The sequence below is a fragment of the Chelonia mydas genome, chromosome 4, assembly GCF_015237465.2.
Source record: "Chelonia mydas isolate rCheMyd1 chromosome 4, rCheMyd1.pri.v2, whole genome shotgun sequence".
Taxonomy (NCBI): domain Eukaryota; kingdom Metazoa; phylum Chordata; order Testudines; family Cheloniidae; genus Chelonia; species Chelonia mydas.
This window is the reverse complement of record NC_057852.1, coordinates 15,415,007-15,436,946: the sequence shown is the minus strand read 5'-3', so window position 1 is coordinate 15,436,946 and position 21,940 is coordinate 15,415,007. Positions and strand designations below refer to the sequence as shown.

The following is a 21,940-nucleotide window of genomic DNA, read 5'->3' as shown; positions in this document are numbered from 1 at the left end:
CCTGCAGCTGTTCCACAGCCAATGGGAAAATCACCCTGAAGGGCAGCCATGCTGTGCATGCCCTGGCGTGCCTGATTCTGATTAGGATTTGGAGGAAAGCAATAAGTACATGTATTCCCTGGTATGAGGCTGGTAATGCTACAGTTCTGCTTTCACTTAGCAGTTAGCCACAGCAGAGTGTGCATCGGGAGCCATTGGAACACCATGTGTTCTGCTTTTGCTTTCAGCTTCCTATGGAGTAACAATATATCATTATAGCTAGTTGAATATGCATTGCACACAGAGGCTACAGGGTACAATATAAGGTCTCATTCCAAAGAGTAAGTCCCTGGGGTATTGAAACGTTTCAAGGAACAACCCTCTTTCTATCAGAAGTGCCGGTAATTTCATGTAAGCAGACTCTGTGCTTCAAATAAAGTGGATCTTTCACTACAGTCAAACAAACTGTAGTGGAAACTCTGGGGATGCTTGGAAGTGGTCTTTTAAAGCAAGGAGATGCCCATTAGAGGTAGTTTTCAATGCAAGCTTCCCTCTATCTAAATAATACAGTATCGTTTAGCTGGTTACCACCAGATGGCTGCATGATTCACAGAACTGTTGGGAGTTTAGACTGTCACCAGCAGTTAGTTTTCTGATTGCGGAGTCCATTAGCATTTCTGTGGCAGGGCCGAGGGTCAGTGAAATGTGAACAAATACTCTTAACCATAGATTTCAGCTGCCCAGGTTCACAGTGATGGGGCACAGCTAAGTCATTTCATTTTATAGCTGGGAATCACCAAGGGGAAGATGACTGGTTGTTGGGTACTAATGCAGAATGTTTTTTGGAAGGGGGAAGAGAAATTATAGCCTCAGCTCCTGATTCATTAGCATTACACTGTAAGCTCATCAGGGTAGGGACTGTATCTTCCTACGTGTTTGTGCAGAACCTAGTCCAATGGGGCTCAGCTGTGACTGGGGCCTCAGAGCTACTGGAATACAAATACATCGTAAGAATGGCTCTGATCCTGGGTTGTGCTTTGGTCACTTTGCAATGCTCTCCCCTTGCAAAGCGGCTCTAATCTCAGTGAATTCAGCCTTCCCTGTGCAGGCAGATCCTCAGGGGGATTATTGGAGCCACCATAGCCGCCCCTACACCAACCTCTGTTGCAGCCAGTGCAGGGGGTGTGTCCATGGAAAAGGGGCGTGGCTTGGGAATTCCTATGCCCTAGTGCAGGGTTCCCAATTTTTTTCTCCGGAGTCCCACTGGTGCAGCTGCAATGGGCACTGCAGCCCACTATTAACGTGCATCCGTCAGGGAGAGGGGCATCACCGGGCGTGAGCTGCCCCTCGCCTCAGCAGGAACCAGGGCCAGCGCAAGGGCGAAGGGGCCAGGCAGGTGCCACAGCAAGCCCCTGCCAACACCCCCAGCCTCAGCAGCCTGCTGAGTGCCTTGAGCTTGTCACCTGCAGCCCTGCCTCAGTCAAACACCCAGCACCTTGGGGTGCCTCACAGACACCCCCTGCCTGGGAATGAGGAAAGGGCTTGAGGGCTGCCACTGCCAGGAAGAGGCCCAGCTGTTTCCTTGACGGTCCCCATCATGGCATTGTCCAGGTGGAAACCGAGTAGCACCACCGAGTCCCGGTACCTGGGAGAGCCATGGGACCAATACTCCAGAGAGCCTGACACTCATTGACCCTGGGGTGCGGCAACTCAGAGTAGAAACAGCCGTGAACCTTCCAGCCTCCTCCAGCCACCCTGGGAGCCACCGCCTTCTCCTTGCCCTCCATCTGGCAGCACTGCTTTGCCCTCTTCCAGCCCTAGGCACAGGCCATCTCCAGCAGCACTCCACCAACAAATACAGTTTGGTGGGGGCAACATTCCCCATGCCCCTCCCAAACTCCAGTAATGGCTGACCACCCGGGACTGTGCCGTGGCCCACCTTTAGGCTGCGGCCCACAGTTTGGGAACCTCTGCCCTAACGACCCCTTGTTGCCTTTGGCAGTTGATGTAGTTTAGAGCAGCCTTCAGGCTGTTGCAATCCATAGCAAGAGAGTCAAGAGGCACAGAGCAGCCCCAGGATTGTGGGAGTGAAAAGAGCATCTTTGTGCTCCTTGGCTGTAGCTGAGGATCCAGTCATTCTACACACATAAGAGGACCACACTGGTCTCACCACATGTGATCAAGAATCCTTTGCTACTCCGACCCCCCCCCCACACACACACAACAGCCAAGCAAACACCAAACAGCACCCCCTGGCACTAATACTTCTGACTGCAGGCCCAGTTTGCTCCTCAGTAGGAAAGAATATGTTTCTACTGTATGCTACAGATGGGCCCCCGCTATTGGGCAATGTGAAACCCTTAGCTGTGCGGCTGGAACGCAGGACATCATCAGCTGAATTCAGGCTCAGCCTATGAAACTGGGCTGGGTGGCAGAACCTCCCTGTGCCGAAGCGTTTGTCCTGAGCCTCGGCTCACTTGCTCCTGGGTAGCTCCAGTGGCTGCAGGGGCTGCACTCCAGATTCACACCGGAGTACGGGAGAACAGAACCGAGGTCCCTTGTCTTTTGCCAGGTGCCATTGTAGTGACCCAGCTAGAATTCAGGGGCCTGGGAAACTGGGGGCAAGGGCGTCGGTAGCCAAAGGAGCAAAGAAGGCAGCTGAATTATTACAGTGGCAAATGGGAAAATGCCACAGAGCCACTCAAAGAGCCTGGTCTAAAGCCCAATGGGAGCATTTCCATTGACTTCCACGAGCTTTGGATCAGGCCCAGAGCGCGCTGCATTGGCGCTACTCACTGGTGATCTGCAAGTTTTGCCGGAGAACCGTGACCGGTCATTCAGAATGTTGTCTGTGTATAGTCCCTGTCCTTGAGCCCCTTGTACCAGGACAGTGTCAGGTGGTGGGGGTGGAGGCAGGGAGCAAACATACCTTTTAATCAGAGCTTTGTCCTGGAATGCCTAGGAGTCTGAAATGGACCTGAAAGCACTTGCTTTGTATTCATTAATCAGTGGCTCCCCTGCCCTTCCAAATGCCAGCTCACACAGTCCTTTGCATATTTACAATGGAAATGTGCTTGCTTTACCCAAATGACCTCTTGGAGTAGCTGCCTCCCCTCATAATACCTATGCAAATGTTACTTCACACAGACGCCCAGCAAACATGCCAAAGCAATCTCGCTAATCACTCAGATCCATTTCTGTTTTCCCACGCAAATGTAACCTTTGATTCTTGGGACTTGTCCCCTTCTGGCAGGCCCGCACCTACTTGCTGGCTTGTCAATCCTTCGCTACATGCATCTGAATCATTAGCTCAACCCCTTATCCTTCTTGTCTTTTTGTTGATACGGGCGGATGGGCGTTAGCTATGTTCAACAGCACTCAAAGAATTAATCCAGTGCTGCAAATCTTGGACTGGCTGAAACTAGTAGCTTTGAAGTGAAGTGCGCTACAAACTGTGGACTAGGCTAGTTATTTAAACCAGGGGTTAAGTGGGGCCGAAGGCACAAGCTAAATGTTTGTGATCACTTGCGCGTTGTCAAATCATTTATTCAGTGTGCAGTTATTATCCTGCATCTCTGCAGAATCATAGAAAAGAGACAAGGCCTGTTACCTTAGCTATATTCCACTGCCAGGGTTGGATTGCTCCCTACAGAACATTTTCTAGCACATTGCTGAGGTTTATTTTAAATGTCCTATGAAATGGAGCTTCCCAATTCTATCTTTAATTATTTGTATTCCGGGTGCACCTAGATGGCCCAAATGAGATTGGGTTCCCCTTCTATCTAGGCCTTCTACATACACATAATAAGAGACAGACCCTGGCCCAAGGAGTTTACAATCACAATAGACAATGGCTGGGAGCAGACACAGAAGGGAAACTAGCATTGAGTGGTGAAGGGATTCAGCCAAGCTCACACAACAGGCCAGTTGCCACACTGGGACTAAGACCCAGGTTGCCAGATTCCCAGTCCAGTGTCCTAGACACTAGATCAAGCAACGTGTGAGCTCAGTGCTCAAAGTATATACACGGGTTTACAACACAGGGTACTTGTGCAACTCTTTATATATTTCAGCCTGTTCAAACTAACCTGTCATACTGAAGGAATAAAAATACTGTTATGTTATCCTGTCCAGTGAGACACAATGTGCTGTCAAGTTACAGCAGTGATTTGTTTTTGACATGGGGGGAAAAGAACGTAGAAATATGTGTGGGTTCTCTCCAGCAACAACCTGCCTCCAGGGATTTGCGAGCTTTGCAGTGTCCATCTTTAGTGGGTCACAAAGGTGAGAATTCCCCTGGCAACCTAGGAGCCCCGCCACCAGCCCTGCCAGAACCGAGTTCTAGGAACTGACATCAAGAGACTCAGCAACAGAATGGAGCAAGAGAGAGCCCAAGGCACTGGGCTGGGCATCACAGGACCTGGGTCCTGTTCCTGCCTCTGCCACTGACCTGAGCTGTGACCTTGGTTGGGCAAGTCACTACCTTTCTGTTTCCTCTCCCACCTTCTGTAAGCTCCTTGGGGCAGGGACTCTCTTGTAATAAAGACCGTATGGCACCGAGAACAACTGGGGCAAACCTCAAGCTGACACTAGGAAAGCCAAAATTCACACAAGTTGGAACCAGTGTTCCCTCTAATTTTTTCCATGTGCGGAATTAATTTTGTTATATGCACCAATATGGAAGTAATGTGTGACTTCATATTGGTGCACAAAACAAAATTCATGTGGTGGTGGTGGGGCCGAGGGGTTCGGAGTGTGGGAGGGGGCTCAGGGCTGGAGCAGAGGGCTGGGTGCAGGGGGTGAGGGCTCCGGCTGTGGATGTGGGCCCTGGAGTGGGGCCAGGGAACAGGGGATCAGGGCTGGGGCAGAGGGTTGGGTGCAGAGGGTGAGGTTGGCTGGGGGGTGTGGGCTCTGGGGTGGGGCTGGGGATGAGAAGTTTGGTGTGCAGGAGGGTGCTGAGGGGCTACGGTGGGGAAAGAGGACTCCCCCCCAGCTCTCTCTCCCCGCAGCAGCACCTGGGCTGGGGGGAGAGGTGCCTCTCCCTGCCGTGGCAGCTCTGGGGCTGGGATTGCAGGATAGGCTCCCCTCCCCCGGCCCCAGCAGGTCCTGGCTGGGGGAGGACCACTCACCGGCCGGGTCCAAGCCACTCTGGCTGCGCCACCCTGGTTGCAGCTGGGTCCGCGCTGCCGGGCCAAGCCTGGGGCTGGGCTGGGTCGCCCCGGCTGCTGCTGGGCCTGATACAGCTGCGGCTGGGCCCGATCTGGCAGCGGCTGGCTTCCAGACCGTTCTGGCTGTGCCACCCCAGCAGGGGCCTGATCGTGGCTGCGCCTGCGTCCAAGCCACTCCGGCCGCGGCTGGGGCCACCCTGGCCATGGCTGGGCCTGATCGCACTGCTGAATATGACCCCTGGAGTGGGGCCAGGGAACAGGGGATCAGGGCTGGGGCAGAGGGTTGGGTGCAGAGGGTGAGGTTGGCTTGGGGTGTGGGCTCTGGGGAGGGGCTGGGGATGAGGAGTTTGGGGTGCAGAAGGGTGCTGAGGGGCTACGGCAGGGAAAGAGGACCCCCCCCCCAGCTCTCTCTCCCCGCAGCAGCACACACAGACCAACAGAAACCCACGCTGTGAATTTACCTTCTTCTCATTGATGTCCAGCTGTTCCTCTTCCTTGTCCACATCTTTTGGCAAGTCTCTGATTTTATTCAGCAGCTCTGCTTTGGGGGCCGACATGTTATAGTAAGCAGTGCAGGTGACCAAAGTTACAGCAGCTTCCTTTTCTTCTCTTCTATACCACAGTGAAAAAGACGCACAACAGATCCAGAGAGGGCTTTAGTTTAGATAAGGGAATAGAGAAATGTCAGGGTATCAGCTGGGATAGTCTATTAATAGGGTCTGTAAAGGAGACTGCTGCTTCCCACCAGTAGATGGTGCACGTCAGCCTATTTTCAAATCCCTCCACACTGGGAAAGCCAGCACAATCGCACTGTTTGGTTGTCTGCTAACAACTTGTCTAAACACTGGGGCCGGATCCTCAGCTAGTCTAAACTGGTATAGCGCCGCTGAAGTCAATTTAATTGAATATCTTATCCAGCATAATCCAGTTATAATTTATTACAGCAGGGCTTCTCCAGCTGTTGTATTTGGCCCTCTGTCTTACTCTAAGTATCAGAGGGGTAGCCACATTAGTCTGGATCTGTAAAAGCGGCAAAGAGTTCTGTGGCACCTTATAGACTTGTCTATAAGGTGCCACAGGACTCTTTGTCTTATGTTAAAAGGAGTACTCGTGGCACCTTAGAGACTAACCAATTTCAAATAAATTGGTTAGTCTCTAAGGTGCCAGGAGTACTCCTTTTCTTTTTGCGAACACAGACTAACACGGCTGCTACTCTGAAACCTGTCTTACGTTAGGCATTCTTCAAAGTTTTGGGTAATTTCTGCAGCACACAGTAGTGTTTTTTATAAGGGATTCCCTCAGGCTCCCCCCCCCTCCAAATATTGCCTCTCATAAACTATCTATCTGCCTTCCCAATGATTTGGTCCCAATTCTGTTCTCCCACCAGTTTTACACAGAGGTAATTCCATTGGGTTCAGTGGAATTACTCCTGGTTACCCGGGTGTCAGATCAGAATTAGGCCCTTTCTCTCTGGTTTGGAGGCGTAGCATGGATCTCAGTTTCCAAAAACATGAGAAATGTCATTGCAGAGATTAGCCAACAAGGGGGTGGAGTGAAGCAACCTCTCCCTCCCCATGTGTCTATACCAAACTCAGCACCATATTCTCTACTGGTCTTAGTGGCCTGGAGCTTAGAGGAGAGAAGGTCCCGAAGTCAATGGCTATGCACAGCCAAGACTGTAGGAATCCCTTTTACAGAATGATTTGCTAATCCCAGTGTATGGGGACTGAAAGCAAACTAGTGCTCCAGCCTCACTGGCAAGAGGAATTCAGCCTGCACTCTTCCATACAAGCGAGCAGGCTAAGAGCACTTCTTATATATCAGCCAAACCCTGAAATGAACCGGGCTCACCTGTCATCCTCAGGCACCGTCCTGCTGGCTTTCTTTTGCATCATCTTCCTTTTCATGTTGCTATCTTTCAGCAAGCTGGTTCCATTGGGAAAGATCCCTTCCATTAAGTCCATGGTTGTCTTCATTCTGGACTCTGGATCCAGGATATCTGCTAGAGACTTATCCCTGTGGACAATCTCCTTGGCCAGGGCCTCTGACTTAATATCCTCTGGGGTCTTCTTCTTCTTCACTTGAGTAGCTGTGCCCTGAGTCCCGGGGCTGAGGCCACCATTTTCCGAATCCTTCCCCTGGGCCTCTGGCTCTTTCAGGTTGCCTCCAAGTTGCTCTGCATTCTGCTTCTGAGAGTTCGGCCACTCCCCTTGAGCAGCAGGTGACTGGTGCAGTGACTCAGTGTTCCCAACAGGTGGTGAAGCGGCCCAGCTGGTTTCCCTGCTGATGGAGCTCAACCCCGGCTTTCCCCTGTCAACCAGACTCCTGGGAAACCTGCCGAAGCTGCTGTGGACAGAAAAATTCTATGACAAACATGGGGTGAAGGACTCCTTTTGGAGAGTGAAGGTACGGCACAAGCAAGAGAGGTGAATAGTAGATCACATTTCCCTTTCCACTACATGTTCTCTGGTCTATTTGAACTGTAAGCTCTTTGGGGCAGAGACTGCCTCTTGCTAAGTGTTTGTACCTAGAAAAACCCACTGTAAGAAGCTAGTGGCACCAGAAGTAAATGATCCCCACGACTCCGAACACAGTTGCTTCCTTATTCCAGTAAAGATTGAATGAGTGAGTTACAAACTTCTTGTGTTGGACAATGTGGGGCAACTGTTGTGCTCACTCCCAGTGACACATAACAAGCTGATTCTTGCTGGGGGAGCTAAAACGACAGCAGCCACCCTCCTAGCAAGCGTTTGGAGATCACGTTTGTCAGCTCCACAAGGAAGTCAATCATCCTGACATTCTCAAGCTGGGAACGAAAATAAGCCTGAACAATTCAAATCCTAGCTGTCCTTTTCACATTGACACCAAAGGTTCCTTAACAACTCACTGCCACAGCCCTGCTAATAAAGTCGGGATGGGCCCGATTTTCAGCTGGTATAACTTTGAAGTCCATGAAGCTGCTCTGATTTACACCAGCCCATGGCCTGCTTTACAAGTGACTCTGGCGGGATAAACTAATTGCACTCGGGAGCTGTGATATTTGCATAACCACCTCTTGACACTCAGTCACCATGTTGTGACAGGATCATTTTGCGCAGGCTCCGTGATATATTCTGGGACCCTTTGATCCTGCAAGCCTAGGTTTCATGTGAGATCATCCCCCTCAAATCTGGGAGGTCCCCCTGACAACTGGAATGGAGAGCACCCACCGCAGCATGTCAGAACCCCAGGACTGATTCTCCTCTCACACAGCAATAAATAAGGAGTAACGTCATGGTGCTGTAACTGAGAGGAGAATCAAGCCCAGGATATTCTCTTAGTTACAGGTCTCAGTGATAGCCATAGGTTTATGAGACCTATGCAGCTGCATAGGGCCCGTTTAATCAGGGATCTCCTTGCCCTGCCAGTGCCACCGACAGTAATGGACCTGCCAACTTTGGGTACTGACTCAGGCTCACAGGTCTCGGGCTGCAGGGCTAAAAACAGCAGTGTAAACATTTGGATTTGGGCTGGAGCCTGGGCTCTGAAATCCCATGATGGGGGTGGGTCTCAAGACTCCAGGCTCCAGCCTGAGCTTGAGCGTCAACATCGCTTTTTTAGCCCTGCAGCCCGAGCCCCACAAGGAACAGTAGGTGTCGCGGGTTTTTATTGCCGTGTAGGTGCCATAAAACCAGAGGGGACCATTTCGTCTGCCCCGCCCCCCGTATAGCACAGACCACAGTCTCAGCATTCTGTGACACCTCCTTCTTTCTTAGTGTCACTGATCCTTCCCTGTCCGCCCACAGAGCCAGAAGCGAGCAAGTTCTGGTGACAGAGACTTTGTCCAACTTCCCTGCTTTCCTTGCTGTGTGCGTACACTCCCTAGAAGCCTTTCCGCTCAGCTAGTGGCTGTGAATGGGTCCCATGGGTATGCAGTGTGTGTGTGTGTGGGGTTGTCCATCCCAGATGGATTGGGCCCAGCATATCTTACCCCTTATGGCCCTATAAAGACTAAAGCTGGCCCGGGAAGACACCATGGCATTACAGCTCTCCCTTACCTTATTTTGGTCTCTTCTATAAGCCTCGTGGATTTGTCTCCTGTTGCCCCACCTGCTTCAAATGCAGCCGGAGGAGGAGGTGGAAATACCTCTGTGTCGCTTGTAAAAGCGCTGGGGCTCCACTCAGGAAGAGGAGGTGGTGGTGGCGGAGGGGGTAAGGGTTTAAATGCAGTCCCTACAGCACCAGGCTGCGAGTCCTTGATAAACACCTCATCGTCTCCCTCTTCCAGCAGGACCGGTGGGGGAGTCAGCTGAAGGCCTGACTCGGAGATCCGCAGAGAGATCTTTCCAGAGGGAGGAGGAGTCTCCGGATCGGAAGAAGTGCTGCTTTGTATCGGTAGGCTCTGCCATCTTTGAAAGAGTTTCTGCTCAGACACCTGAGAAGACACCGAGCCCTTTGGGAAGCTGTCATCATTGACCGAATGAGCCCATTTCACTTTGGATGGGAGGAGTCTCTGAGTCAGCATGGTCTTTCTCTGCATCGCTTCTGCGGCTGAGTCCTCAGGGGAGCTGTCATCATGGTACAGAGGCCATGCCTGACCCTTATCATTGCCTTCAGCGGGGACCGTGTCTAGTTTGGTATGTTGCCTCATTGACAGGCCATCCCCAGCAGCCTGCAGATCTGAGGGAGTCTGGGTGGAATGAGCAGCGCTAGATGAGGACTGACCAGGTCCAGAAGGAATACGGTTAAGAAGCAAGGGTCTGGCGCCCTGCTTAGGTTCGGAAGAATGATTCTTCAAGTCTGTTGGCGATGAGACACACCTTTGAGTCCTGCTGATATGCCTAGGGGATTCTGAGGCCTGGTGGCTCTCACTCAGAGTGGATGAGCTTGTGAGGTCATTGCCAGGAGGATGGGGACGATAATTTGGGATTGTTGGCTTTTCAGGGTGGCTTCTTTTCTTACTGCTGTAGGACCTAAGACAAGATATAACTAAGATAAATCTACCATTTTCATTCAAGGAACAAACATAGCTGCCATGTACCCCTTTAAAAAGCTAAGAACTCACATCAGACCTTAATACCAGAGGCATGCTGCCAATTTCTGCCTCCAGTTAAAGCTGATTTCAGTGGGATTGCACTGGTGAAACCAGCAGCTAATTCTGGTCCATTCAGAGTGGGCACACAGATATTATGGTGATGGACTGGGCACCATATAAGGACCTAGAGAAATAAAAATTACAACTAATCTATTAATAGGTTTTTTCCCCCCAAAGGGTGATGTGTAACAGGGTGAATAATCTGGTTTGAGGACTGAAGGAGAAATATATTTCTGTGGGCATGAGAGTCATGAAGTTTGATCCAACTTACAGAAAACAGCAGGAACTGTAGCCAACAATGCAGGGAACATAGCTAATCATGCAAGACTTAAGCAACACAGCTACCTATACAGGGACAACCTAGGTCCAATGAATTAGTTATTTAACTCCAGTTAGCATCTTGATTTATTATCGGCAGGGCACGTAGTGACTCCTAGAGTTAAGGTTGCCAGACACTTCTTATTAGAAGACCCTGTTTTCGGTTGCTTATAATTTTGCCAAATTTAAACTGTGTGGGCTGAAATGTCTCATGCTGGGTGTGGGCTTCAGGCTGCTTTTTTTTTTTTTTTTTGGAATGTTTCAGCTAAAATGCTTCCAAGAATGAGACTAGAGAGAAATATATTGTTTTAGCCATCTTAAAAAATTCTTAGAACTGTGAGGTCCTCTGGAAAAATAGCATATTATGTACTATTCATGCAAAACTGTTATTAGACTTATCGTAACGCATACACACAAGGAGGGCCCAAGTAAGGTTGCAGAGGCAAACTTAATTTTGACATCTCCTAACTTTTGAGTGCTCCACTTTGCAACATCAACGTTCTCTTAATGTAGGGTTGGGGTGTTTTTGTTTTTTTTCGTAGTGCCAGATGGGTTCCAGGCGCTTTGCAGACAATACAAAGACAACTACTTTGCCCCAGTGAGCTACCAATCTGAATGGGCAACAGACTAAATTGTTCACACCACTTTTAAGGATGTTCTCAAATGAATCAGAAATACAGCACTCGTCTTGAAAGTGAAAGCCCCACTTAGAACATCATGTAAAATTCATAAGCCTGAGCAGGTATTTAGCTCAAAAACAAAATTAATGATAATACATACAAGATATTCCAAGCATGCATGAGGCTATAGAAAAAAATCCTATAGTATTGCCATTATATTTGTAAATAGTTAAAGACTGCACTATTGAAATGATCTGCTACAGGTGCTGTTTGAGATTTGGAGCCAAAAGGTGCTTTCAGTTATGCTGGTGCACATCAGCAATAACTCCATGAAAGCCTGGGGGTTACTCTGGATTTACATTGGTGTAACTGAGAACAGAATTTGGCAGCTCACGCCTGGGAAGACGGGGCTGTCTGTGGTTCTTGGACAGTAGCAATGTGCGATCTTTGAGCCACTCAGTGTTTGTCACAAGAACCGGATGGTAGTTCTCCCATTTAGAGACCTGTCACACTGTAGTAACATTTGCTGATCCTCAGCCTGGTAGAGCCACATCAGTTACACATACTGCACTAACACCACGGATGTTGGAACCTGGCATTTGGGAAGTTGGCTAAGGGCAACGCAGCATATGGAAAGGAATACAAGTCAAGGGACCACATTAGCTCTAATGAGGTCTCATTTCACTTGTCCATTTAAAGGACTAACCCTGCTCTAACAAAGCTCTTTGTAAAGAAATAGGGCTGGATTCTGGTTGCCACTCCAGCAGCTTATAGAGCAACGACCAGGGAGAATTCCACTAGCAGAGGAGCTGCACAGGTCTGGCATATGTGACCCTATATTGCTCTCTTTGCAGCCCTCGGCATAAGGGGTGCACTGGGGGCAGAGCTGGGAGAGGGTATTGAGGATGTGATGGGGAGAAGCTATAGCACTCAGAGCTTAGCTATTCTGGGCTGGGGAACAGTCTATTGGCAGCCATAGGGAGGCTGTCATAAGGTAGCACAGCCATTGGGGCTGCTCTAACTTACACCAGGGGTCACACTGGTCCCTGGCAAGTACAATCTGGCACAGGTAGTCCTATTGACTTCAGGGGTCCTCCTCATGTGAATTCACTGATGTGAGTAAAAGGGGATCACAATCTGGCCTAAGTGGGCTTTTTAAATGGGAAGGGTCCAGCCCTGTTCCCACTGAAGTCAAAGGCAAAACTCCCACTCAATTAATGGTGTAGGGTCAGACTCAAAACATTTGGGTTCTGATATTAACACCCACAGCTGACACTGCTCGTGTCTGCGTTAGCAGGTTACCAGGGTGACCAGAGGTCCCAATATGATCAGGACCGTCCCAATATTAGGGGCTTTGTCCTATATACGCAACTATGTCCCTCCTCCCTCCCCCCCCCCAAAAAAAGTGCCCCAGTTTTTCACACTCGCTATCTGGTCAGCCTACATGTCACAGTGGGGTTGATGAGACAAAACCACCCACAGAGGATCCTTTGTGGAGTCGCCAGGCGACACATGAGCAAAAAAGTGTCACCACTGAGTGATCCATCTATGTTTTTTTCAAGCACATGAATGACACCAACACAAAACCCAGGTACACAACTTGACATGGGCCCAGTGCAGGGCTGGGGTGAGTGGGCACGTAACTGCCCAGAGTCAATGGAGTTTCAGGGGTGTATTTGGTCCCTGCACTCCATGTTTTATCTATCCAAAGAATCCTGACCATTAAGTGCAGGGCATTTTACATTCCACTGGAAAATATGCTAATATAACACACGAGTTGCGGATGCAGTAGAAACATCACAAAGATGTGAAGATAGTAATAACAATCCAGGAATGCTGCTCTTGGCAGGAAAACACATAACATAATAACCCCTTTCCTGCCCCTCTTGGCTCACTTTCAGACCTGGTGTTAAATTCAGTTACTAAGAAAGCTGCTTGGAAATGATGGAAGTTACAATATAGCGAAGAATTATGAAACACTGAAGGTAAAAAAAATGGAGAGGGCAGGAAGAGTTTAAGAATAAGAGCCAGCTGTGTCATTCTCTAATGAACACTGCAAACACTGTTCAAATCCTGTAGGAAAACTACATGTTTTAAAATATTCAAAAATGGTGGTGACGTAGGACAAAATTCTCTTCTGTGGTTTACACTACAAATCTCTAAGGAGCATAGGAGTCGTGAGACTGGATCAGAACCATCTAATCCAATATCCTGTCTCTGACTTGCCCTGTCTTATCCACCTGGATTGCATTTCCAGCACTCACTGCATTGTTGCCCCGATGCCGTTCGAAGGCGATTTGGGAGATGGCTGGGGGTCTGATTCCCAATGTGATGAAAGGGTGGAAAGTATCTTTTTTGTAGGTGGTCGGAGAGCAGAATTCCCTTTTGAATAATTATCTTAATACTGCCTGGGTTTTGTTGTGATCACATGTGTCTTGGTGTCTAGAGCTTTGCATAGGAGTCTTTTTAATATTTAAATTGAAACAAATATATAAAACTGACCACCTTGAAATCTGGTCAGTATCAAAAAGCCTGTTACTTAGCAGTGTCAGGTACTATGCATGCCCCTGTGCCCCTGACCTAGTTTGTGGGCTTTACAATCACATTTAAATGTGTCCCTCTCCCTATACTGAGTGAAAGACCCTGACTGTACAGGGAAAACAAGGAAACCGCCTCACTTCAAATCCCCCACCCCAGCAAGGTACCTAACCACCTGCCCACCAACGGGAATGTTCATGTGCTAAGATTAGGTACCCTGCTGGATCAGGGCCAAATAAACATACAGGAACATTAGGGTAATTTTTCTCCAGTTTCTCTCAGTTGTGGCTGTAGAGATTTACAAAGACCCAGGAATTTAAGATGTGACATTTAACAATAGCCGGTTAAACATTGTCAGAGAGAAGTGTTATTTTTAAGTCAACAGGACTTCTGCCTACTAAACGAGGATAGACCATGCTACAGAAATGTGCATCGGGGAGAGGAGATCGGAGAGAAGGGTTTACCTTTAACTGATTTCTATGCTGAAAAACAAGAGCTAACAGCAGCTTAGCCCTTCTAACTCTGCCAGGTGTATCACGTATGACAACCAAAATGCGGTCTCCCAGTGCACCCACAGCATATGGTTTGTCCAGCTCCTAATATCCCATTCATTTAAATCGACGACGTATTACAATTGCTGCCAACAACACAGGGGTTAGCACCAGCAACTGGAGAAGAGACATAAATATAAACCTACCCATCTCCTGCACCAACCACGTAAGAAGGATTTTTCACCAAGTGGCCAAATTCTTTACTTTCCCCTCTCAGCAAGTCCTGGAACACAAAAAGGAGCAGAATGAGCAGCAAGTTGAAAACGGCTGAAGCTTCTTAACACAAGAGCACTCTGTGTGTCATTTACACTGGGAAGTAAAGAGCAGGAGTGTGGTCTAGTGGTTAGAGTAAAACTATGCCACCAGGGAACTTCTGAGGTGCTCGCTAAACCAAATGGATACACCCCAGCTGACACACGGAAGCCTGCTTGGCAGCACTTCTTCCACCACCCGCCCTAAGAGGTTCCACGGAAGGATGGGGGCCTACGTTCCCTTCAGAGCTGCCCCCCAGTGAAGGCTGCTGTGGAGATGCCATGAATCAGCCATTGCCCTCACTTCCCCGGCCAACACCGCTCCCTTTCCTGCTGGTCACCCAAGGAAGGGGAGACTGTGGTGGTTTTCTGTGGCCAGTGGCTCTGTGGCCTGACTTACCTCAGTGGAAGCCAGAGTTGAATATTGCCCAGAGACTGAAAGAGCCTTCAACCACACTGTGATTCTGAGGCTGCCATTTTCCCATCATGCCCTTCCTCTGATTGGCAGGGCAGCCCGTGTGAGCACAGCACAGATCTTGCTCCCACTACAATCAATGCAAGTTTTGCCCCAGGTGGCTTAAATGGGAACCGGATGAGGCCTGTGACTTCCTAAGTGGAAGCTAATTGTCAGTACTGCAGTGGTGTTCAGCTGGCCAGGGTAACGGTGCCCTGTAACAGCACAATCCCTTCTCCTTGGACACCAAGCCATCACGTAGCTCTTCCTCACCAGAGCTCCGCCCAAGCCTAGCATAACGTGCCATAGCCAGCTCATCACCACTGCTGTACTGTAACGAGTCTCTCCGTCCTTTCGGAGCCCATTTCTGATCATGCGCCCACAGCCAGATCTTCAAAGACTCCCATTTAGACACCAAAATAAATGGCTGCATTTCAAAGGGCCTCAGCAGGTTGGCTGCTCTGCTCTTTTGAAAGGCTAGTCACTTGTCTCCATGGGAGTTGCTGGATGCTGTGGACATTTGCAAAACCAGTGTTGAACACTGAAAAATCTGGCCCCGAGTTCTTTTGGAAATCTGGTTTCGACTGCTTCCCCCATAGGATTTAAGTCTATTACCCGACAGGACGGTAAATGCTGAGCATTCATTTCAAGAGCTCAATCTTTCCTCCCTAACTTTTCTGATGAGGTTTTCAGTGTAGGGTCCTCCATTCCAATTTTTCCCAGGTTTTGTTTGCTCTCTTTCCATTGTTGAGCATGGGAGGGGTAGGGTTTGTGCTGATCTTGATTTAGAAGTTGGGGAGCTGAAAGATAGGTGGGCTGAGACAAGTCAAAAGAGCAGAGAGAGGAAGACAGAGACTGTGCTCTGCAGACTGAGGGCTAATAATTCCACATGGCTATCGATTTCCTCACATCTTTAAACAAATTCTTACAGCGACACTGTGCTGGGATTCATATTCAGCATGAAGAGAACAGCATATACCGTAAGCAAAGCCCTGAATAGCATACAATGAGCTAAGTCTGCTTATAAAATGGGAATGAATGTTTTCCACAGAGGAGCTGAGCTGGTTAAAAAAAAAGAACTGCGTATTCCCCTCTTCACACACACTTTTACATTTTTGGTTCTGTACCGTGGACTCTAGCCCCAATTCTGAACAACATCCCTATTCATGAAAGCAGATGCATAACTTAAGTCCTAGTAGAGTTTTAACTATGTGCTTGAAGTTAAACATAAAGATGCTTTCCTGAATCAGGGTCTAAGAGTAAAATTTTCAATAGTGCCTAATTGCTTTAGGGCCCTAAGTCCTATTTTCAAAAGTCAAAAGCCTAAAGCACTTTTGAAAAGTAGGACTTTGGGTCCTAAATCATTTAGGACCCTTTTGAAAGTGTTACCCTTATTGCTGGATTTAAGCACATGCTTAAGTGATTTCCTGAACTGGGGTCCGTTAGAGTATCTGCACAGTTGTTATCTTCTTCCCAGCGTCAGTTCCTCAGTTCACACCATTTGGCACCTTCAATCTCATTAATGCATGCATGGGGAAAAAAGCAAAAACAAGCCAACAGGGAAAATAATAATAAAAGGTCTCAGGATGCTCACAATTTGTGTCCCTGACAGAGACAACAGGCTTGGTAAACAGGAGCTTGGAACCAACTGGAAACAGTCTGGTTTCCAGACTGCCATCGTAAAGTACCTTTTGGGGAGGTGGGGGGGGAGGGGAGATATCTTGTATCTGTACTTTCTCATCTGGAATCCTGGTTATTTTTGTTCCTGCTCTGAAATGCACCAGGAGTCAGAATGGGCTTTGCTTTTTGGCTTTCACAATAACTCTTTCTTAAAGATATGTCCTCTTATTGAATATGAAATGTTTCACAATTGACAGCAGTTGTAGTAATGTTATGTAGATGGGTCCATCGTCCAGAGTGGGGGAAAAACGATGGGATGTGAGCACTAGCTAGGTAAGGTGTTTTAGCCATTTGATATTTAGGTGCTGGTTTTTATGCTCTCCATTTAGAAAGCAGTGAAAGGACTGATGCATTTCAAGGTGGGAGATTTAAAGCGAAGTGTACGATGGGTTTAGGAAGGACAGGCTCCCATTCTTGGTGCATTTCAGAGGGGCTCTCACTCAGCAGAGCACTCCATTTACTAGCTTATTCAAGCCTTATTTAATTTATTCTACTAAACACTAGAATATCGCAACTGGATAATTTTTTTACAGTGGCAGCGGTTCCAGATGTAGATGTTCTTGTTGAGTGGAGCTATACCGTAAACCCTGGGCCTACATGGGCAGCTAGGAAACATTTTTAGAAAGAATTCTGCCTATCGAGCTTTCATGCTGTGTTTTTGCTCCATCTCCCGCTCTCTCTCTTTCCAACGAAGGGACCCTATATGAAAACGATGGGACGAATCAGCCCAGCTCCACTCATTGCCGTGGTGTCAATGGAGTTATACTGATTTACACCAGCTGAGGAGCTGGCCCAGGATCTTGCTATCTTTGAAGTTCACTTGCTTCATTTGCTGCCATTAGAGTCACTCAACCCTCCCACCCACTTGTGACAGCATCATGATTTTCACAACAACCGACTGGATGTAGAAAATATTGGCCCGGTTTCTCCTCCGCATTTGGACAGGAGGGGGATCCTCCAGGGTTGTGGAGGTAATTTAATGGCTCCTAAGGCATACCCCTCCCTGCAGGCAGCAGTGAGGGCATGGCTGGGGAAAAGGGGCGCATGGTTGGGCTTCCCTGCACCCCAGCTGTTGTAATGGCCTTTGGGGGTCACTGGTGCCCCTAGCCTGCTCTAATTTATGCCAGGGAAATGGCCTGCTGCACTGCAGCTCCAGGATTGGGGGAGCTTAAGGACACCTTTGTACACCCCTTTTCAGAGTTGTGCTCTGTGCTTCTGAGCTGCAGCCAAGCCTCTAGACCTAGGATTTCAGACGAGGAATACGCAGCAGGAGCAGATGTACTCTTAAAAGCATTTACACAAACATCCTTTCCCCGAGCAAATCTCCCTAGTGTTAACAAAACAGGGGAAGAGAAATACAGAAGGCGTGTGCTATCCAGCCAGCCGGCATTTCATACTGCACCAGGATAATTTAAACAGACCATATGATCTATATCGCAGTACACATTTAACCACATTATGTGTATGGATAACTGAATGTCAGGCTAGCATCATAACACCCGCAGCCCACAGAGACTTCTTGCCTGCGAATATCAGTTGGACAATGTACTTACCCGGTGTTTCTTGTCGGCTGTGGGAGACGACCTGGAGCGCACATGCACCGTGACTGACTGGATATCAGATCTATCGAGCAAGTCTTCTACAGACACTGATTTCCCAGATTTCCCAGGCAATGAGGCCTTTCCAAAGGCCTGCTCTTCCATCCTGTAGAGCAGTTGGTCGTGTGAGCCACGCTGACCTGCCTGAGTGCTTTTCAGAAGCTCCGGTTTGGCTCTGTAATCTCGGCGTCTGTCCATTTTAAACTGGCTTGCAAAGGAACTGCTGCTTCCGTCCGGGTGCCCTTTCTTTTGCTCAAACCCATTGAGATCAAAGCAGCCCGTCAGCCCCGGGGGAAGGGTACAGGAGACCCGACCTGTTCTAGATACCTGCTCTAGTGACTGTCTCCGGCGGTAAAGCTTCTGATCCTGGAGAGAATTCATGCTGGAGGCAGAGGAGAGGCTCTGGCTGTCCAGGCCGCTGGCTTGCAGGTAGGAGCTTTGTGAGTGCTCTCTCAGGACGCCAGCATCGTGAGAAGGCCGCTTCCCCGTTTTGCGTTCGATGTAGTCCGCGAGTGCGTTCTGTTGGAGCTGCTTCAGCTCCGGCTTGGAGAGATTGATGGTGGAGCGAGCTTTGTTCTCCCGCTCAAAGATCTTGCGCCGGTCAGCCACAGTGTTTTCTGGGAAGATGAAATGGAGGCCTTTCTTCTGGGAGGAGAAGGGCGAGGGCTCGTGGTCTGAGACACCCACTTCGTTTATTTTCTCTGGCTCGGAGTAGGATCTCTTCTTCTGCTCGGCTGTCAGCCGCTTCCTGCCCCCAATGCGGGACACGGGCTGTGACAGCCTAGCCTGGCTCTCCTTCTCAGTGTACTCCAGGAGGGGGACACTGTTCTGCGTAGGAGTGACGCTGTGCCTCTCCTTGGGGACGTGAGGGGATGTTGTGGTGGTCCTCATCCCAACGTGGGCTGAGGCCGGCCTCTGTGCACTCCCCTTGGGTTTGCTCCCAAAGGGTGGGCCGATGTCGAGGTCTTTGCGCCTGAACGATGTGGCTCGTAGGACCTTGGACTGAGCGTCTTTAATGCTGTTTCTGTAGTTTCTGCTGAACGAGGTGTCCAGCTGTGTTCCAGGAGCGTCTTGGACGTTATCCCTCCACAGGATTTCCTTCTCTGGCTCGCACATCAGCTGGAACGTGCTTTTACTCCTTGTCAGACCGTAGTACTCACTCTGCCGCGCCTGATTTGCTGCTGCCACCATCTGCTGCTCCACAGGATGCCAGTCAACCGCCTCAGGCTTCGCACTCCCGTTCCTGCTCACCGGCTGCACGCAGGGCGGCGTCTCACAGCCAGTCGTGCTGGGTAGCCTGCACGGTTCGCCGGATGGCTGGCCATGCTCTTGGGAGTTTGTCTTGTTTCGTACGTCCTCCGTGCTGTTAAGAGAGCACCTAGTGCCGGATGATTGGCTTGGCCTATTTGGCCCATAATTATGTCCAAAGCTGGGCACACCTATGCTCTGGGGCCTTTGACTGCCTTGCTCGCGTTGCTCGATCTTGCTGACCTTCTCCAGCACAGAACAGTGGGATTTGCTGGATTCCAGTTTCCCAGGCTGGATGCTTTGGGTGCTGCTGGAGCTTAGCCGGCTCCTGCTGAAATCGGAGGCCTTTGGGTGCAGCAGAGAAGAGGGCTCCTCGTACTTTGGCTCTGCATTGTGGAATGGGGCCATGCTGCTGACGTCATCCTCATGCCGTGTGAAAGCTTGTCTGTCCAAATCGTTCCGTTGGCCACACCCTTGCCCTCTTCGATCCTTCTCTGCTTTATTATTGCGATTTGTGAAAGACAGTTTGGCATCAGAATAGCCCTCACATTGTTGCATCTCCTTTAGCTCCAAACTATTTTGCCTTCTGGTGCTCTCTAGGCTGTTCTGCAAGGATGAAAAGCCAAGCTGCTTGGCTTTACCGTAACACCACTGATTCTGGCTGGTGGGGTCTCTCTCACTTTTCTGTAGATTGGCATTTTTGTCCTCCTGCAACTCAGACGCCCAGTACTCCTTGGGCTGATAGAGAGCTTTGCTTTCATTGGCATCCCTTGAGCGGGCCTGCAGTTGCTGTGAATTGTGGTTGGAGTGCGGGGTGTTGCTTGTGCTCTCTCGGATGCCATGTGATGCCACATAAAGGGAGCCTGACTTGTCCTTTTGGGAAGGGGTTGAATGGACATCAGGGCCTGATGTACTGTGAGGTTTGTACTGAGCAAATTTTGCTTCCTGCTTTTTCTCTGCAGCCGGTGGCCCGTGGTCCGGCCGATAGAAGATGGCCGATCTGTTTGTAACACTTTGGTTTCCATTCTCATCGACGCCAGAATGCCTGCAGACCGGGGCCTTCTCATACGAGGCTGGAAGAGGTGGAGCATATCCACTCTCTTTGGCCAGAGCTGGATAAAGCATCCCATTATTGCTTGCCGAAGGCTGGGGCACCTGGGCAAAGTGTGGTTCGGGGGAAGGTACAGGGTAGACGCCAGTAGGAAGCAAAGGCTGTCCCGGCTGTGCTGCCTGGGAATAGCTCTGCTTCGGTTTCACTGTGGGGCTGCTCTCAGGGCTCTTCTCCACCACGGTGTGCAGCTGCCCTTCCACAAACATGGGTTTCAGCAGCTGTCCCTGCCCCAGGGAGGCAGTGCCAGATGATGGAGGCCAGGCCCCTTTCGGCTGAGCTCGACACGGTCTGTTTTGATCAAGGCTGGACCAGGAGCTGGGCCTCTCGTGGTGCTTTATTGCCGCATAGCTGTCACTGCGAGTTGGTGGCATGGGGGGCCCCTTCGGGTGCTGACCCTCACTGTCGGAGGAGCTCCTCCTTTGCTGGCCCCAGAAGGGGACTCCGCTGTATCGGCTGTGACCATGCAGCCTGCTGTAGCCACGGCCTTCTGTCTGCGTCCGCCCCTCGCCACTTGGACGCAGCGCGGAGGAGTTCACTTCGTACTCCTCAGAGACCCCTCGCTGGGCGTCGTAGACCGTCTTGACGTACCTGATGTCAGCCTGCCTCATCCCTTCCTGCGGGCTGCCTCGGGAGTGCACGTTGTCCATGGAGAAGGAGCGCTCCTTGCACAAGGAAGGCGCTGGGCACTCGGGGATGCTGGAGTTAGTGGAGAAGGAGCTGTAGGCAGAGTCCCTCTTGCTGTGGAGTTGGGCAAGCTGGTCGATGCCGTTGGTGGACTTGGCTGGCGAAAGGTGGCCAGGGTGATATCCAGAAGGAGATTGGTCCAAGGTCTCCATGCTACCCCACGAGCTGTACTGGTCAGGGCTTCTCCTCAGATAGCCATGGTCATAGCCAGAGAGATCACTCGTCGAGGAACTAGAGGAGAGAGAGAGAGAAGGGAAAAATAGACTGTTAGCGAGAGAGACATGCTTTGGCTTATAAACGAGCTCAGAGGCAAGATGTTTAGTTTTTAGAAGAACAGACGAAAACCCATATTTGGGCCTGACTCTGTTTGCTGTCTGCAGTCATCTTGGTTTACTAAGAGAAATTGCTTGACATTGCAACACATGTCTCCTATTTATCACTGGGGGGGGGGCGGGGGGGGCGCGGAGGACAGGGAATAAAGGCGGAAGCACTGTGCAAACTTTGGAGCCAGGGAAGATCTGCCGCACCCATCAAACCCATCCAAAGCATTTAAAAAATAAAAATAAACGCAGATGCCAGAGAGGGAAAGAGCAAGGGAGTAGGAACAGCTTCTTGCGGGGAGGAATTGAATCTCTCCCTTTTTTTCTTTTTATGGAGTTGAAGGCT

The 21,940-nt window shown here is 49.8% G+C and overlaps 1 protein-coding gene across 3 annotated transcripts in view; it reads right to left on the bottom strand.

Annotated features, from left to right (window-relative positions):
* The window catches only part of SHROOM3 (shroom family member 3), a 102,123-nt gene that overhangs the window by 9,907 nt on the left and 70,276 nt on the right, over positions 1–21,940 (bottom strand). Inside the window, exons 4-8 of one of the 3 annotated variants that reach the window (XM_037896724.2) lie at positions 18,187–21,505; positions 14,395–14,471; positions 9,185–10,099; positions 6,999–7,493; positions 5,609–5,756 (exon numbers count right to left, since the gene is read on the bottom strand). In XM_037896724.2, the coding sequence (XP_037752652.2) occupies positions 5,609–5,756; positions 6,999–7,493; positions 9,185–10,099; positions 14,395–14,471; positions 18,187–21,505 (4,954 nt within the window). Of the gene's footprint in view, positions 1–5,608; positions 5,760–6,998; positions 7,494–9,184; positions 10,100–14,394; positions 14,472–18,186; positions 21,506–21,940 lie in introns of all 3 variants that reach the window. The other 2 variants (XM_027828808.3, XM_037896723.2) reach the window with 2 other exon arrangements.